At 32.6% G+C, this 18,672-nt stretch overlaps 3 protein-coding genes across 5 annotated transcripts in view; 1 reads left to right on the forward strand and 2 right to left on the reverse strand.

Annotated features, from left to right (window-relative positions):
* Positions 1–246: 246 nt before the first annotated feature.
* On the reverse strand, positions 247–18,389 carry LOC732944 (WW domain binding protein 4). 2 transcript variants are annotated; one of them, XM_021347558.3, is made up of 7 exons: positions 18,009–18,389; positions 3,109–3,181; positions 2,847–3,038; positions 2,045–2,192; positions 1,585–1,684; positions 952–1,125; positions 247–473 (listed from the first exon to the last, which is right to left on the reverse strand). In XM_021347558.3, the coding sequence occupies exons 1-7, from the start codon at positions 18,014–18,016 to the stop codon at positions 281–283; spliced, it is 888 nt and encodes a 295-aa protein (XP_021203233.1). In that variant the 5' UTR covers positions 18,017–18,389; the 3' UTR covers positions 247–280.
* LOC101742881 (ATP-dependent RNA helicase me31b) lies at positions 6,174–11,254 on the forward strand. 2 transcript variants are annotated; one of them, XM_038014559.2, is made up of 8 exons: positions 6,174–6,334; positions 6,732–6,954; positions 7,048–7,129; positions 7,946–8,152; positions 8,325–8,496; positions 8,575–8,725; positions 8,865–9,060; positions 9,135–11,254. In XM_038014559.2, exons 2-8 carry the CDS (start codon positions 6,890–6,892, stop codon positions 9,585–9,587), a joined length of 1,326 nt encoding a protein of 441 aa, XP_037870487.1. In that variant the 5' UTR covers positions 6,174–6,334; positions 6,732–6,889; the 3' UTR covers positions 9,588–11,254. The 2 variants fall into 2 exon arrangements, with proteins under 2 accessions (XP_037870487.1, XP_037870486.1); XM_038014558.2 differs by having other exon boundaries at positions 6,260–6,529.
* LOC101736179 (E3 ubiquitin-protein ligase TRIM9) overlaps positions 11,178–18,672 on the reverse strand; it is a 34,528-nt gene continuing 27,033 nt past the window's right edge. The window contains exon 10 of the mRNA XM_062671530.1: positions 11,178–11,310. The gene's annotated coding sequence lies outside the window, so the exon portion shown is untranslated. The remainder of the gene's footprint in view (positions 11,311–18,672) is intronic.

Below are 18,672 nucleotides of genomic sequence, written 5' to 3' on the forward strand. Positions count from 1 at the left end.
TATTTTATTTAGGGCAATTACACCGAGAATCGTGTGGTATATTTTGAATGATGACTTAAAAACGACGGATTAGTCCCTTAACCTTAATCAAAGCATTTTTTGCATGCTTCACGGGAGGTAAGTAGGTGGTATCACCCTCTACCATCCACCATTGACAATTAGAACTCTTAAAACGTATATCACAAATCGATACAGTAGCATCAAATCAAACATCCAGTGTCCACGTCAAATAGTAATAAAAAAATTAAATTAAAAAAATATTTTTTATTCATAATAATAATTACTCATCGTCTACTTTCTGTCTCATGTTACGCTTTGGATTATTAAGCTTTCGTTTTTTGAACTCGACGGGGCCTTCGCCCAGGGTTTCGACACGTTTCTCCTTGAATTGAAACTTTTCAGGTTCCACGACAACTGGTGGCGGAGGTAACTCTTTTGTCTTCGGTAGCTGAAGGTCAACGGTTTTTGCTGGTCTAAAATAAGTTTATAGTTACTATTTACTATTAATAAATTATTTTTAATATTAGAGACGACGTTGGAACAAAATGTTCTTCAATTTATTATGGCATCAATAAGTACACATGCTAAGGTTTAAGTAAATATGACATAACAATACCATTTTCTATGCAAGTGATTCCACGGTTTTTCATCTGCTGTGAATAGAATTTTAAAAAAAATGGTGTACGTAATTAAAACTACTTTTACGGTTTAATACCGCGATTTTATTGTAATTTTAATCAAACTATGAAACATGTAGAGTATTCGAAACGTCGAAAATAATGACAGTAAAAAATGCGAGACTAAACCGTAACAGTAGCTAATACTATAAAAGCGTTAATTAAGTCATTTCATTTCTAAAAAATTCAGTTTCTCGCAGTTTGAGCATGGTATTTACTTATGAATCAAAGACATTCAGCAAGAAAGCGCGATGAGCACGTTTAAAATCCTTACTCTTTAACAATTTCTGTCCATGTTCCATACGGTTTTGAGGCGCGCGGAGCCGGACCATAGTCAACTGCACTCTTGGTTAGCACCGATTCATCCTTTTTCACTGCTCTCTCCTTCATCTTCTCGCGTGCCATGTGTGCTTTGACTTCTTTAATGGCTTCCTTGTGTTTTTCTTTTCTGTTAATCAATTAACATTTATTTATCCAAACGCAAAATGATAAGAATAATGTAAATATTAAATTGGCGTTGAGTTTGCATGCGCAAGTTTTATAAATGTGATTGTTCGTAAAAGTGTTTGTCCTAATATCTCCTATGGGCTCCGGTAACAACTAAATAATGGATAGGCTATGAGGTTTCATAGTCATATAAAGAAAAATAAAAGGAATACACAGAAGTAAATACACTATAAACCGGGTTGAAAGCTCTCAGAGAGGAATGCAGAATATTTTGATGGAGCTGGGTTAGTGCTCCGAAGAACCTTCAATCACACACCGAAAATGCAGAGTTTAAAGACATCAATTTGCATATAATGTGTAGTGGATTATTAATATTGGTGATATTCATGTTCTATTACATATGAGTTCTGATAACAGTTTTCTACAAAGTGCTATATCTTGGCTAATAAAATATGCTTACTTTAAATTTTGTTTCTTTATTTCTGCTTGCTCTTCTTTATGTTTTTTCTTTTCTTGTTCAACAATTGAAAAATATTCGTCAGGTTGTTCCCATGTTGTTTCTAAAAGAAAAATAATATATAAGAATATTTTGTAAGTTCAATTAATCAAATTTTGTTTTTTTAGAAATAATTCATCAGTATATCCCAAATAAAATAGGGATGTTCAGGTGATAAGAGTGAACTGACTTTCTTAGAATTCTTTAATACCGAACATAAACATCATTTTGTGAGTGCAATTCTATTTACTTTTACTTTGATTTAATTAAAATAGAATAATCCTAACTGATCCATTTTGAAGTTTACCTATTGAAATTTAACAAAAAATTGAATCAATTTAATTTTTTATACATTTTTAAGACAATAGGAAACAACTGTTGTATTTACCCAAAAAGGAAATATTTAGGTGATTTTAATAATTACCACTTGTAATTGTATTCCAGTAATAAGAGCTACCATCTTGATTCTTCACTTCATGCCAAATAGGTTCAGATTTGGTTCCTATCTCGCTGGCCACAATTTTTGGGTTGCTTTTATTACTTCCATCTCCCCCCAACATTTGGTTTATATTCTATAGATGTTTTGCATTAATAATAAATAATTACGTTGGAATATAATAGTTTGCAGTTTGATAGTAGCAAAAGACTATGATAGATGAGAGCAGATAAAATGTGTGACTATACTTTTTTATAAATACCTACAATAAATAAAGTCAAATAATGAATTGAAATTAATTTGTTACTATCTGGAATAGTCTAAGAGCTCTCAAATGATTTTGGCTTCAATATAAAACATGCAATATGTCCTGGTGCCTGGTCTTAACATGTCTTTATTCTTTACATCTTTAATGAAAGCTAGCAGGTTGGCCGTGTGTTTAACATCTCACCTTTAAGTTAATCTAAAATTTATTTGGAAATCTGAACAGTGCCTTTCGTGCTAAAGTATGTTTTTTTTCACAAATTTGAGTAATGTATCTAACAAATTTTAATTTTTATTGTGTTAAAAACTATGGTTGGGTTGTTCATTTAATATTTTTTTATTGAATAATTTTATTATATAGGCAATTAGTAGATAAGCCAGATATTATATTGCCACTAAAACTTAAATGAAGGTTGTTGTGTCCAATATACCTTCATGTTGCCTAACTCTTTATCTTAGTAGGGTGACTGAAAAGATGAACTGAATCTTATAAATAGATGAAAATGTATTAACACAACCTATTAACCTGTGAAGTTAAATCTGCATTGTTCTGAACATCTTTTATGTATGCAGTCATAGCAGCAGCCTCCATTTTTTTTATTTCATCATCCATTTTTTCTTTTTGTTTGAAATCTTTTGCACTTTTTTTACTAAGTTTCGAAATATGTTCTTGGACCTTATCTTTGTGTTTTTTGCCATTTTCGTGGAATGATGTTGACTGAAAATGTATATAGATCTTGTTTATTCAGTTTTCTGAGCATGTCTCGTACATAAAAAACAAAACGTACAACTTTATTGTCAGCAAACCAACATTTACAAAATTCACAGTATTTCCGAGCTTGTGATTTCCAATATTCAGTCCTAAAATAAAAATCAAATTTAATAACTGATCTTACATAAATACAAGCAAATAGGAATTCATGAGTGATAACAAAAAATAACTAACATTGTGTATTTAGCGTGCGGTGATGTTTTATTATTTTTACAAATTATTAAGCAAATAATATTAATCACAAAGAGGGTAATTATTATCTTTACAATTATAAAATTCTAGTGCTGTTAATAACTATCAGAATGTTGACCCATTTTTAATATAACTTAACAATGAAGTAATAGGTCTATGTAACTTAACAATGAAGTAGGAAACCTATGGAAATGAAACGTCAACCAAAATTTCGTGCCACTGTGACGTCATCTGGCCACAAAACATGGCGGCTTTAGTGCTGTACAAAAGATTTCAATGTTATCAGGTTTTATCGATAAACGTTTTTGGCTCATTTTATTTTAAATATTGTTGAGTATTATTTATTTGTAGAATTTATACTTTAATGGGAAGTAAGTAGGTATATTGTTATGTGCAAATATGATATGATTTAGATGGGTGAAATCTAAGACAAGTTCGTCCTTCGAATTTGCCAAGTAAACGATATGATGATTTTTAAAAGTTGCTACACTGATTTTATAAAGTTGTCGTTTGTCGCAAAACATAAAGATATGGCGTAGTTCAAAGCCATCAGCCCATTTCTAGCATGCTAAATGTTATCGTATTTTGAGTACGTGTTTTTCTTAGACTATTACAATCTATTTTAATTGTTTTGCTGACTCTAAAGTCCGTAACATACTACCGCAGCGCACCCCAAGGAAGGTGCGCCGCACCATTTGAATCACTTTCGCTTGAGAGTAATTCAAATTTTAAACTTATCAAGGGACCGCGTGAAAAAAAAACACCTACAGAACATTTATTCATTAATTACAAACGTCATTCCTTGTGACTTCCTCTCTAAAATCACTTAATTATTAAATATTTAACAAATTTACAATAGTGTTTTACTCACTGCGGAATAAAACTATTTTATTTAAATAGTTCCGAAGAGATTTTGTCGGTAGCCTTTTTCCCGAAATATCTAAACAGAATGTCTAAATATGTTTTGATGACATATTTTAAAGTGGTATTTATGATTAGTGTCATGATCAATAGATTTTTCGAATGAGGGCTCCATAATGTTAAATACATATAGATAATAGTTTTAGGGCTTCGACTTTCTTGAGATCCTATAAAATACGTTTTAATTATTATTTTTGTATGTTTTAAGCATGATAAATTATGAAATTTTATATAATCAATCATATTAAATCGATATCAAAGTCAATAAATAATGTACAACCCAAAATAGACGGCCGAACTGACGTGACAATGACATTTGACGCGCTAAACATGGCGGATTTTCGGCCTCATTAGACGGAGACGGAGATATTTACCTATATTCATGTTTCATTTTATGTACGCACTGAAATACTGTTATATTGTTTTCCTGCGAGTTAAAGTGCTGAGTAAGAACGAGATAGATATATGTTTATGTATGTGCCTTCAAAATGGGTGCTATTTATATAAGCAATTGTACGTATAGAACAATATGTCGTGTCCCTACTATATAGGTCTATGTAACTTAACCACTATCTTAACATACTTTTGTACTATGTTATGACAATTGACAATAAGACATTGACAGTGACAGTAGTTTTATTTTTCCAAATGAAAAGGCAAATGTGTCATACCATACAACCTAATTCTTTATATATATATTTTAATAGATGAAAAATGATAATATGAAGTGAAATAAAATGAAGTTAATTAATTAATATGAAACATGAAATGAAATGAAATGAAATGAGATGAGATGAGATGATATGGGATGAAATATACATCTCAGTAAAATGGTGGCCATTTACTGAAACTATTTCAGTGGACTTTTTGGAGGATCCCGAGAAGTTATGTCCATAGGCTTTGTTTTATTTTCCTACATTTGTGCACTTTCACAAATACTAAGCAGTTAGTAAACCACCGTTATTACGCATTTAAGCCCGAAGAAACACTAAATAGGCAAAATAAAGCAAATCCCGCAAGTTCACTCAAAGGCGGAAACAGTGCTTTTTGTGTTTGAGAGTAAAATGTTTGGGTGGGTTTACTACCGGTGGGTTTTACTAGTGGTAGGTAGTTCTTGTGAGTCTACACGGGTAGGTATCACTACCTTGCTTATTTCTGTCGTGAAAAAGCTATGCGTTTCGGTTTGAAAGGTGGAGCAGTCATACTGTAATAAATGAGACCTTAGGACTCATATCTTGAGGTAGGTGGTTATATGTACGTTGACTATGTCTATGGGCTCCGGTAATCACTTAACACAAGGTGGGCCGTGAGTTCGTCCTCCCACCAAAGTAAAAAAAATGTAATCATTCTAGAATGAAATGAAATGGAGTAAAATGAGGTATGATTGAAAAATAGCGTGGCTATTGTGTAAAATGAAAAATAACCTCTCAGTGAAATGGCAGGAATTTATTGAGAGTTCAATGGACTTTTTAAAGTGAAAGACTGTTTACACTTTTACAAATGTTGAATTGTAATATGTCATTATTAAACGCTTAAACACGACGAAGCACTAAATTATTAAACCTCGAGATTCTAGTCTTGAGTTTACCTTCCATGTCAAAAGGCATAACTTTTCGTGCCAGAAATAAGTTGGGTAGTACTTAGGACACCTGTGAGCTTATAATACGCCATACCACCAGTGAATTGAAAACTGTTTTATTTAGTCAATTTATAATTTTGCTGTTGTACTAGTGGAATAAAAACATAATAATGCCTGAGAAAGTGCATCAGCATTGAAATAGCTGGTTATGTTAAAAAAATTAATTAGATTTTTTACGAATTCCTATAATTTGATGATTATACTGAAGACATAATTTCTAATTTCATCGCACTTTTCCATTTAAAGCTTAGAAACACTCTAAAGAAAGTCTTGTGTAGGTAACGTTCTTTTTACTAGGTGGACACAATAGATAGACCAGAAAAATGTTTATGGTTTTAAATATTTTCAAGAAATCAAGGGAGCCAACATAGGCAACAAGCAACATACAGAAATAGAAAATAAAAGTGTATTATTGTCTTTGGTTGAGTAAACTCTTGTGATGTCGTCGTTGAGTATCGAGTGTCGTCACCTTTTTTAAATTTTTATCTAGGTAATTAACAACAATATTTTATAACAGTATTAATCTCAAAGTTGGAAGTGTTTTAGTTTATTAATTTTTAGGTCTTTTCCTCACAAACAAAGTAAAATTAAACGAAGCGATGGCGGCCATATTAAAAAAACATAACTGAGTTCAGTTTACAATCTTTTGTTATCTTTTCAATCTCTCCTTTTCATTTAACTTTTGGTAAACATTAATTTATTATAATACTTCTATATACTGAGCTCATTATTAGTTCTAATAACTTATCGAGTAATCACTTCATAACGGGATTTATTTACTTTGTCATATAGCTTGTTGACGCGTCTCGTAATCTTCGTTTTCAAAAGACCGAAACGGGTTTTCTAATATACTTATCTAATATAAAAATATGTTCCTCTTGTTTCAGCTATTCTGAAATACTTGGTGAACGTGATAAACTGACTAATATACGTGTCTAAAAGTGATTTAGAGAATTTATTTAGTGTTGGACTTGGACAAATAATAATTAGTGTGATTATAAGTTTCTAATTTTAGTCGTCCCTAGCTAGGGATAAATTTGGCAAAATGATGACCGAAAATAGAATTAGTTCAAGTAATCACGTCGGAAATAGTATCAGTCAAACTAAAGGGTAAGTATAAATTTAATAAAATGTCCTTTGTCATGCTAACTGCATGTAGAATCACACGAAGCAATATTCTAATCATGTAAACGCATTTTTCAGAGAGGTCGACAAAAGCATCGACGACGTTGGTTGGAAATCAAAATTAAAAATACCCCCAAAAGACAGAAGAATAAAGACTAGTGTAAGTTGGCTTAGTTACTAGAAATTACGGCCCACATACAATAGTCATTGGAATTTAGACAGTCAAAATATAACAATTTAAAAACAACTTTAGAACATTTTGTGGTATTCTACAATTGCATTATTGTTATACACGAATAATCCAGTTATACACTGAAAATTTAAATTTCCAACAAGCTTGCTTGTTTGCTTTTAAACAACAAACAAAAATAAAATTTATGGGGAAGTATAGTTCTTGAATTGTTTTATTCTGTTAAAGTAAAAGAAAAAGTATTTGGTTGATTTAATTATAAGTGATTTTTGTCTTTACAATCTCCAATCTAATACATTGTTGACAAACAGAATTCAATTCTGTTTAAATAGCTCCAATGCTACATTAATTACTACTTTAAACATTTTGTATTTATTTAGGATTTTTTTTATCATAACATGTCTATAATGCAGTTGTAATAAAATTAATCCTATTGTAAAAGAATTTTGTGTCTTTAAGCTACACTATTAATGAATTAGGTGAGTTCTATTGTCTGCCTTAATAGTAATTAATATCAAAGAGTACCTCAGTTCTTGATGCCCACATAGTAATGATGGTATTCCTTATTGATTTTTCAAAACACTTAGCAGCATATATAGTTAGCTTTATTTAATTATGCAATCTCATAAATCCAATGGTATATTCTGATTATTGGAAATATAAAATATTGATTTTTCATTTTTTAGATCATATTTGTGATTGATCATTCTTATAGATCATCATCATACATCATTTTAAGAATATATTTAGATTATAGTGGACATAATAATCAAATTTCGTTTCTAGGATGTCACAGATACTAGAGGCAATGAGTTTGAAGAGTTTTGTTTGAAGCGAGAATTGTTGATGGGTATTTTTGAAAAGGGATGGGAGAAGCCATCTCCTATTCAAGAGGCCTCAATTCCTATTGCCCTAAGTGGAAAAGATGTACTTGCAAGAGCTAAGAATGGAACTGGTAAAACTGGTGCTTATTGTATTCCAGTTTTGGAACAGGTAATTTGTTATATGTAACAATAGTTTTCATTTTTATGTTTTTAATGTATGATGAAATATTTGGATTCCCCTTCACTTTTTATAAGTGAGACAAAACAGAACTGATTAAAAAAAACTATGTTTTAAAACAAGACTGTGTAATTATTGAAATTACAAGAGTGAATTGTTTTAGGTTGATCCTAAAAAGGATACTATACAAGCTTTAATTGTTGTACCAACTAGAGAGTTGGCACTCCAAACATCACAGATTTGTATTGAACTGGCAAAACACACAGACATTCGTGTAATGGTTACTACAGGAGGCACAAACCTTCGAGATGATATAATGCGTATTTATCAAAATGGTAAATATAGATACACAAATTGAAATGGAAATAATTTCAAAATAGAAAATATTCATGGAATATACACTTTATTTCTAGTACAAGTGATTATTGCCACACCTGGGCGTATGATTGATCTCATGGATAAGCAGGTGGCCAAAATGGATCAATGCCGGATGTTAGTTCTTGATGAAGCAGACAAACTTCTTTCACAAGACTTTAAGGGCATGCTGGATATGGTTATTTCAAGGTTAGCGTTTGTTAGTTTCATGTGTAACAAATTCAGTGACCAAGAAATGCTAAATAGTGCTTCTCAAAATAAATGTCATGTGCCATCTCATAATTTCAAATACAGTGTGTGAATTAAAAACATTATTGATGGATTTTAGATTACCTAAGGAACGCCAAATCTTGCTGTTTTCTGCAACTTTCCCTCTGAGTGTAAAACAATTTATGGAAAAGCATTTGAAAGAACCTTATGAAATAAATCTCATGGAAGAATTAACATTGAAGGGTGTAACACAGTACTATGCATTTGTTCAAGAAAGACAAAAAGTGCATTGCCTTAACACACTTTTTTCAAAGGTACAATTTAAAGATATACAAAAATGTGATTTTTAATAATAAGTAACAATTTTATATTTTATCAATTGTTTCAGTTGCAAATAAATCAGTCAATAATATTTTGTAATTCAACTCAAAGGGTGGAGTTGTTAGCCAAGAAGATAACAGAGTTAGGATATTGTTGCTACTACATCCACGCACGAATGGCACAAGCTCATCGTAATCGTGTGTTTCACGACTTTCGTGCTGGGCTCTGCCGTAACTTAGTGTGTTCAGACTTGTTCACTAGAGGTATTGATGTGCAAGCAGTTAATGTCGTTATCAATTTTGATTTTCCTCGAATGGCAGAGACATATCTTCATCGCATAGGACGCTCTGGACGTTTTGGGCACCTTGGTATTGCTATAAACTTAATCACATATGATGATCGTTTTGCACTACATCGTATCGAACAAGAACTGGGTACTGAAATCAAGCCAATTCCCAAAGTGATAGATCCTGCGCTATATGTAGCGCGTCCGGAAGATGAAGATCTGGGCGACAAGTAACGCCGTGCCGTCTGCGCCGCGTTGATACGTTCGCGCTCTGCGCACGCTTCTAATATCTGGACTTGCTGACTTGTGAATGAAAACAGTTTAACTACAAAAAACTTATTTGTAAAAAGTGAAATGAATTTAATGTAACAAAAAATGTGCGTGTGAATGTAGTTTATCGTGAAATAAGACTTTGACCTCAAAATGGTCACTTTTTTAGTGTACATAAACGTAACATCAAATTTAAGGAAGTATCTTGATGCTTTTTGTTCGTGTTGGACAATGTGCGTTAAGCCACAGAAATAAAAAGAAAATGTTTGTTTTCTGGTAAAGTCTACCTAAATTTGTCCATGATCTCTTCATAAATTGTGGTAGACTTTCATAAATGTATATTATAAATGTCTATCCGTAAAAACATGAAGTTTGAGCCAGCACCGGATTAATTTTTTTTTACAAAAAAAATACACGTTTGGTTACGGATAGGCAATGTAAGTCTGGCTGAAACATCAGAAATTTGGTGGAATTAGAAAAAAAACAGTGTAAAAAAATGTTGTTTCTGACCGCTTGAAACAATGTTAAATAACTTCAAGCCGTTTTCCATGAAAAATGTCATGAAGCAGCTTCAGTTTGATAAACTAATTATTCAGAAGGGTTGCTGTGTTGGTCAAACTGAATGTCTGTTGCAGGCTAACTTTGTGTCCGGTTAGAGTCAAGAACAGCTATTTTAAATATTATTTCGAAAGCGGCTTACATAGTCACAGTAGATGTATGGCATTTGATGTTGATGGGCTAAAGTAATTGAATCGAGAGAATCAAGTTATTCAAACCAATAAGTAAAATGAAAAACTAATAAATAACAATCAAGTTCTACAAAGCCCAACAAAACGAATCTGCCTTTACAAACAAGTAAATATTTTACATTCCTTGAATAATTTGAAATCTGTGACTATTTTAACGAGATTGGGGAATGCACTATTCTGTGACGGCTTGCAGATATATGGTATTCTCCACTCTATTTGGGGGTTATTATTTTGAGAGCTTTCAGTTGTCATTACAATGAAACAAATGTTTTGCTCTCTGGGGATTAAACTTTTCGGGATGTCAAGTGAAGAGTTAAATTTGGTCAGAAAATGGTATCACAACTAAAATTCGGATATATCTTTATTTGAAAAAAAAAGGGTACATACAGTATTTGATTTGGATTATTATTCTTAGTCAATTTTAAATGCACTTAAATGTGAAGTAACAGTATGTACACAGTTTGTTACAATTTGATTGATTGTAATGCAGTGCTTAAAACTTAATGAAAATTCATTGTTGCTGAAAATTATCTGTGATAGAAATTATAAGGTAAAATATGTATGTTCATTGAAATAATCAGAATGGTTTGTGACGTCTTCCGCCTGTAACTGTAACACTATAAGTTAGCAGACTGAAGTTTTAGTGTAGTAACTAACATAATACAATAGAATTCACTGACTAAAGTTATGTTTCGCTTCAGCTTTCTGTTGATATTTTGAAAAGTAAATTTCTGTAAATGTTTATGGAAAAAATGCAGCATATCAATTAGTTCAAGTTGTTATTATTAAAATAAAACCTCACAAGATATATTAAACATATATTATATATATACACAAAAAAGTGATAAAATTGTTGACCAAAAAATAAAACTCTTCACGCCATTGTTCTCTTTTATTAAATATTATATTTTTCCTATTTGCAAGAAGTCCAAGACGCCCTGGAAACGGTCAATACACATATTGTACAAGTTAACAGCTTAAAATTCTTAAAACATTTTTTTATAATTAAATGAATTTCGTACAATTTGGGATTTATAATGTATTAGTAGTTTTATAATAATTTTACTCGGGGTTTCGCTCATATTATAGTCAGAAATAATCTATTATTAATAGACCTCCACAAGGTTATCAATTTATCCCGTCTTTTTTCTGTAGAACTGTGTGCTTAATGCGAGTTTTTTAAAGTTCTAGATAGCGTTAAAGCTAACTCAAATTTGTACCCAGTTGGAACAGCGCCCCTAGCAGCAAACGTTCCAACTCCATACAAATTTCAGTTAACTTTTACGCTAAAAAACGTTAAAAAACTCACTAAGAAGACGTGTATGTTCTCGAGTTTTTATCGCTAATTTGCTTTTCACGTGTGGTGACAAACATTGAAGAAATGCACGAATTTATATTATTAAGCTTTAAATGTTAAACCATTTTCATTGTTTTCTCTGGTTCCAGGGAAACCATTTGAATAATATACCTAAATCTATGTCTGAGATGCTGCATGTATTGATGCTTTTAAGATTTTAAGCGAATCTTACAGCAACTTCAGACAAGAACTGAGACTTAAAAACAAGTCTTTAAGTTCTCTTTTTATATGAGTATTTGCATGTTTTCTGTTGCAACTACAAGGATATCGTGATGAATAGGACATCGCGATATCCTTGTGTATATTTATGTTTCATTTTAAGCTCAATTATAAAAATTCTCAATGAAGAATTCCCACTGGTCTATCACACTATGCTCATGGCACGAATGGTAAAGAAAAAAATGAAAATTAAATAGTTACAATCCATTCGATGAAATAGGGAATATCCCAAGTTTGTCGGCCTCCGAACACCACGTTGAGCTTATCCCTCTCCCGTCTAGGTGCGTCGACACCTCCGTCTCCGCCATTCGCCCAATCACGATGTTCGACCAGCCCATACCGTGGGCCCCGAAGGTCAAATATTTAGGCGTCACCCTCTACAGAAGGATGACATTTCGCCCTCATATTAAGGCGGTACACGACCGTGCCGCCTTCATTCTAGGACGACTCTACCCGATGATATGCAGGCGAAGTAAAATGTCCCTTAGAAATAAGGTGACACTCTACAAAACTTACATACGCCCCGTCATGACCTATGCAAGTGTAGTGTTCGCTCACGCGGCCCGCACTCACTTAAAATCCTTTCAAATTATTCAATCCCGTTTTTGCAGGATATCCGTCGAAGCCCCGTGGTTTGTCAGGAACGTCGACCTTCATGACGACCTGGACTTAGAGTCCATTAGTAAGTATCTACAGTCGGCGTCGATGCGCCACTTCGATAAAGCGGCACGACACGAGAACCCTCTCATCGTGGCCGCCGGTAACTACATTCCCCATCCTGCGGATCCTGCGGATCCTGCGGAAAGCAGTCGACGTCGCCCCAAACACGTAATTTGGGATCCTCCCGATCCACTAACTTTTAGGTACCTCAAGCACCGGTCATCGTTCTCGTCAAACCCGTCGCTTGCGACGAAGGGCTCGACGAGTAAATTAACTCTCAGACACAGCCCACTGAGTTTCTCGCCGGATCTTCTCAGTGGGTCGCGTTTCCGATCCAGTGGTAGATGCTGCGAAGCACGGTTCTTGCTAGGGTTCGTGTTAGCAACGTCGTCAGGTTTGAGCCCCGTGAACTCACCTACTAGTTAAGGTTACGCTGAAATAGCCTCTCAAGGCTCTCAGATTAGGTAGGAAAAAAAATGCAGTCAGTCAGAAATAGGAACTACTACTTGAAGCGAAACAGCGAACGGATCACCTGAAGCGAAGCAGAAGAAGCGAATTGAGAATTTTAAAGTGTTCTGTGTGTATTCTAAGTGATAAATATATATTATGTGTATAATCTATGGTGATAAATACAGTTGTACTTTGGTGGATCATTTACTTATTATCCTGAACCTCAGCGCGTAACAATTTAAATATATTAGATGATAATAATATAATGAATTAAAAGTAGTTTCAATGTTGTTGTTTAATATTGTTTTCGTTAATTATGGTCGTATGTACGTAATTACGTATAATTGTTTTTTTCACATTTATGTATTAAAAAACAGCTGACAGTTCGTAATAAAACATTTAATTAAAAAAATCAGTCGTTATTAAGTACAATAGGGGTGCTTACAATTTCCAATCTATAAAGAACAATGGCAGCTTTCTATACAACATTTTACCTGACATCTATTTGAGGCGTCTTGAAACAAAAAATACTAAAACGATAGGAATAACATAGCTTAAGCTTAATCAGAAATATTTTTGGTATTAGAAAGTCACAAAAAAAATATATCAACGTGTTTACTTTATAATTTGAGGTTATCTATCAATAAATAGATGTCCCTGATTTTTGTAGGCACGGACTATAACAAATTGAAAAAATAGGTAAATGATATGTTTAAATAACATTTTTAGTTTCCTTATCATAGATGAACCAAGGATACACTTATAATAGTACTCGAATAGGTACCCTTAGCAATTGCGGAGCTACCTAGGTACATATACATACCTATTATATCGTTTGTTCTTTCTTCTTTGTAAATGTGTAAAAATGTGTGTCAGAGATAGGTACTTTTAACCTTTTGAACGAATTAGTCACATATTTGCGACAAACGAAGGCTTGCAAACCTAATTTACTATAGCAGAATTATTTTGTCCGTGCAGTTTGGGTCATAAAAAATCGGAGCGGTGAAGCGAGTATTTCGCTCTCTCTTCCACTCACGAGCCTTATGGACGGGCATAGTCATGCGCATTATGTCAGTTGTTATACTGTTCAAATCATTGTCATCTGCAGTGCTGGCATTACTATTACATATTTAGTTATTTAAGTACTAATTGTAACAAAGGATAATTAATATTATTGGAGTTTACTCCTTTAGAATCGATTTACATATATAGGCCCGGGGTATGAAAATTATGGGGACCAAAATCGTACTAGCATGTCACACGAAATGCGTTATGCGCCTGATTGCGCATGTCACACGAAATGCGTTATCGCAGGTGACGCCGGGCTGCTGCGCCGGCAGTCCGCCACAAAGCCTCGTACTGATCGCGCGTTTCTCTCATTATTGTATTTTCATATATTTGTTAGTCGTTTGTTTTGTGTCTCGTTAATTTGTTAATAATCTGTAGTGTATCGTGTTGTCGTAATATAGAACTATTTCTCGTATTGTTTCGTTTAATTTTTTATATCCAGTAAACTCCAGTCGTGCGTCGGAGCGGACACACACACTTTTTATTTTCATTAATATTTCATTAAATACTTTATGAATATTATTCATTATCAAAAAATATTGCTTTTTTGTCCCAATAGTATAAATGCCATACCGTAAAATGGGGCGATTAGGGACAAATTCCAACTTTATGAGCAATTTTAAGGTAGTTGTTGATGTATAAAATGCTATATAAGGATCAAAATGATTGAGTCTTGGGGGCATCTTTGTTGTCTAATTTAAAATTATGCAACTAGCATTCCAGTTTAAGCAAAAAATGCAAAAATAGGTGTAATCCCTATTTACCCGAAAATTGCGGTTAATTGGGACGAAATGAGAAATTTGCTAGGGTTGGTACTACTTTTATTTTTATATATAGTTTTAATTAATTTATTTATTTACTGGCACCAACAAAGTGATCATCAATAAAAAAAATTAAAAAACTGACAAAAGTACATGGCAGACATCACCTCAATTAAAGGTGCAATCGACAGTGCTGATATTTCTATCTGGGTTAAGAGATTAGGTGTGTCGGTTATTCCATGGATTAATCAGATGAATACCCCTATTCTGAACAAATATTAAATATTTTATTATGTATTACTTAGACATTTTTGTCCACCTTGAGATTTCATTGATCTTGTTACATGTCTCTGCAAAATCGACTTACTTATATTAAATTGCTTATCTATTTCAACTAAAGACTTATTCCCAATTTCGCTTCGAATAAACCAGATTTTTACCAACAAATTTAAAAAATATTGTTATAACTACATAGACAACCCTACAAACCTGTACCTATTTATACTTAGGTAGTTTCCATTTCACGTATTCTCATCCCAATTGACCTCTTTTTCGTTGTTATTTGTACCTAAGACGTCCCCAATATCCCCAAAAACAACAGATTTTTACATGTATTTTTATTTAATCAAATACATTAAAACCAATAACAACTGAGACTTACCTTTAATATATATGCTGGTTCAAACACTAAATAACGTTTATAAATCATAGTCGTCTTCTATTATTATCAAATAAATAAAAGAGAGCAAAGTTTCTAGCACTAAAATAATTACCACCACAGGAAGTTAATTTGAAACGCGATTTTTTATAAGTTAGCAGCTATTATCATGCATATTCAGAGTTGTTTTGTGAACTTTCAACATTCTACTATTAAACTACAAAAAATGGAAGATTTTGCAACGAATATAAAACTTATATTGAGCGTCGAAAGATTTTCCCGGTTTTTTCCCGATTCGCCTCTCAATCCCTAATCGCCCCATTTTACCGGTACTTTACAAATGTATTATACCGGAAGTACACAAAAATCGAATTAAAAGCTTATTAAATTAACGTTTTTTCGTGGCTTTGCCACGTAAATCTAACATCGTTTAAAAAACGAGCAAATAAAATGATGAAGTTTCGTTTATGTCTTAATCTAAGACGCCTTTTAAAACATTCAGGTAAAAAATTGCCATTGTTCTTTGCGTATACATTAACCTTTCGTATGGCAGCGTCCCGGTCCGGTCAGCTATATTATCTGGCGGCCGCCATAATGGAAAAAAAGCCTTGTCTGGCAGAGGTCTATCTTCCCCCTTAATTCTAGAAGATACTTTTTAGAAAAACTGTAATTAAACTGCTTTATTGTTCAAAACCAGTGCATTATGCTATAGGTTTAGAATCACAAAGGACGAAGCTATTATATTTTATACTAATAATAACTGCAAAGGTGTGAAAATAGTAAATTAATTTAAGTCAAATATGCAGATTTAGATTTTGTTCCAATTTTAGGTATAAATACTGACAGAAATATTTAATAAAACAACTAAGCGATCATATTTGTATTTAATTTGCTTTGACAAACACTATTTCAAAACATAATCCTAAGAATTACACATCATTCTATACAAAAAAATATCAGTAGAACGTTTACAAAAAATCGGCCGCAGTGGTAGATCTTGCGCCGGATGTTGAAAATAGCTCATGTTACAAGCTTAGTTCTGAGAAATATATTGATCAAGTGAGATTGAAATGTATGTTTATATTGATGTTTGGTTCATAATCTCAATTGTGTTAAATATTTACGTCTGAAATATGTAAGATTATAAAGATATTAAGATTCAAATAAAACCTGTGTAAACTAAGAAAAAATAGGTATATTCAAACAATGATCTGTACTGTAGTATTCAATTATTTTTATGAGTTAATAATGTATTTCCTAAAACATGAATAAATTTGCAAAAGGCTTGTAAGATATAAAGATGGTGTTTTCATACAACATTTATTAGAAAATGATGAAATAAAACAACAATTATTTACTAAGATGGCACGCGAAAACGGCTGTCTTAACGTGGATGCGACTTTTTACCCTCCGTCTGGCGAATGACCGGGTCCGGTCAGTTACTGTATTTATATTATTTCTGTTGTTTCAGAATATTATTTATTTGTTCTTAGAAAAAAAAATGTATAAAAAGTTTTTTTTTCAGATTATTAAATCAAAAATCAAATTCAAATTCTCTCTCTAAATCAAATTTACTCTTACAAAAAATGTACATACAATCAGACAAAAAAATACTCTTAAGAACTTAAGACGAAAAATTTTAAGACAAAAAATCAGACAAAAAATAAACTCTTGAAATATGTCAACAATGTTTTGATAGTCTTAAAAAAAGTTAACATGTAGGCTACTTACAATTGAGAAGAAATAATAATTAACATAGGTACATAAAATTATTTGGCCTTACCCTATTATTATATTAATTGTGAAGTTTCACAAAACATGTGAATACGCACACAGGTTTGTCGCAACCTACGCAATACGTTACCGTGCGCTTGCCGCACACTTTACATGGGTGGCGATGGCGATTTGTGCTGTTTAATGAATGAACTATGAAAATCCAATCAAAAGCGCAACATAAGCCACATGCAGTTAACTGGGTGCAGGAAAAAGACATTCAAATTAGTTTTAAATAAAGCGCAAGTGCAAAAGAATAAAAAAAGAAAGAAATAAAAAAAAAGTTTTCCAAATTATTTGTCAAAGCAAACCAAACACCATATAAAAGTAGATCCAATAGTCTTATCCATATTATGATAGCGAGCGAACAAAATGGCCGCGTTGCCCGAAATAACCTAACTGTCATCGTCCCGGTCCGGTCAGTGGAGGGACGCGTGTTATTTTATTCGATATTTCTCTAATTAATGAAAGATTTGAATAAATTTACAATTTGGAAAAGGTTAATAGTTAAGTAATTATTTCATTGTTTCCATAAATTACACAAATCTACCAATATTTGGTGCTAAATGAATGGTTTGTTTGGCCGACATGAGCGTGTGCTAAGCCTGAGTAGGTGTTAGATATCAATGTTTTACCACGAAAAGCGTGTCAAAACACGTACAAAAACAAAGAAATATGCTTATTACATACCTTTCCATCGCTTTTTCAAAACTTTATCTCGTTATACTGTCGTCAACCACTTAAAAACACTTGAAAATAGACGCACAAACACTTCCAACTACTCCGCGTTAGCAAGTCCGGAACAATGAGGTTTTTTTTCTTAAAAACATATGTAAGTTTACTTAAGAAAGCGTCTATATTTTGTCTTTGTTTAACGTTCTAGCAGTTGTATGCGTTAGAACACTGCAGAACGTGTTTTAAAGTGCGCTTTTCGAATGAAAACAGCGGCATCAAATTACTGACCGTTCCGGTCGCCTGCCAGCTAAGCGTTTATTTTATCATGACCGGAGCGGGAGGCTGCCACCATGGCACATTTTTTCCGATGGCGTCTGCCATAGGAAGGGTTAAACAAGAAAAATTATTGTAAATTATGATTAGTCATTATACGCTACTATTGGTGATCTGCACGGAGAACACTATTTTACGTTTTTTTATTGATTATCCATTTTTTTAATTCTGTAGGGACACAATTTTACTCGAAACTAAATTAATAAAATTATTTGAAATGTTTACAACTTTATACATACTTGCTTGTTGTTAGTTTAGAAAAGGTTTTGAAATAAAATAGATTGTTCATAACCATTGATATTCGAAATAAAGAGGTTACGAAGTTCACGCATTGTGACGGCTCATT

The sequence above is a fragment of the Bombyx mori genome, chromosome 12 (assembly GCF_030269925.1).
Source record: "Bombyx mori chromosome 12, ASM3026992v2".
Taxonomy (NCBI): Eukaryota; Metazoa; Arthropoda; class Insecta; order Lepidoptera; family Bombycidae; genus Bombyx; species Bombyx mori.

Excerpts from the sequence above, each read along its gene's own strand:
- LOC101742881 (XM_038014559.2), top strand. The coding sequence starts at position 6,890 with ATGATGACCGAAAATAGAATTAGTTCAAGTAATCACGTCGGAAATAGT. Across the intron at positions 6,955-7,047 it reads AGTATCAGTCAAACTAAAGG|AGAGGTCGACAAAAGCATCG; the intron begins GTAAGTATAAAT and ends CGCATTTTTCAG. Across the intron at positions 7,130-7,945 it reads ACAGAAGAATAAAGACTAGT|GATGTCACAGATACTAGAGG; the intron begins GTAAGTTGGCTT and ends TTTCGTTTCTAG.
- LOC732944 (XM_021347558.3), bottom strand. Across the intron at positions 3,039-3,108 it reads GGTTTGCTGACAATAAAGTT|TCAACATCATTCCACGAAAA; the intron begins GTACGTTTTGTT and ends ATACATTTTCAG. Across the intron at positions 474-951 it reads TGGACAGAAATTGTTAAAGA|ACCAGCAAAAACCGTTGACC; the intron begins GTAAGGATTTTA and ends AACTTATTTTAG.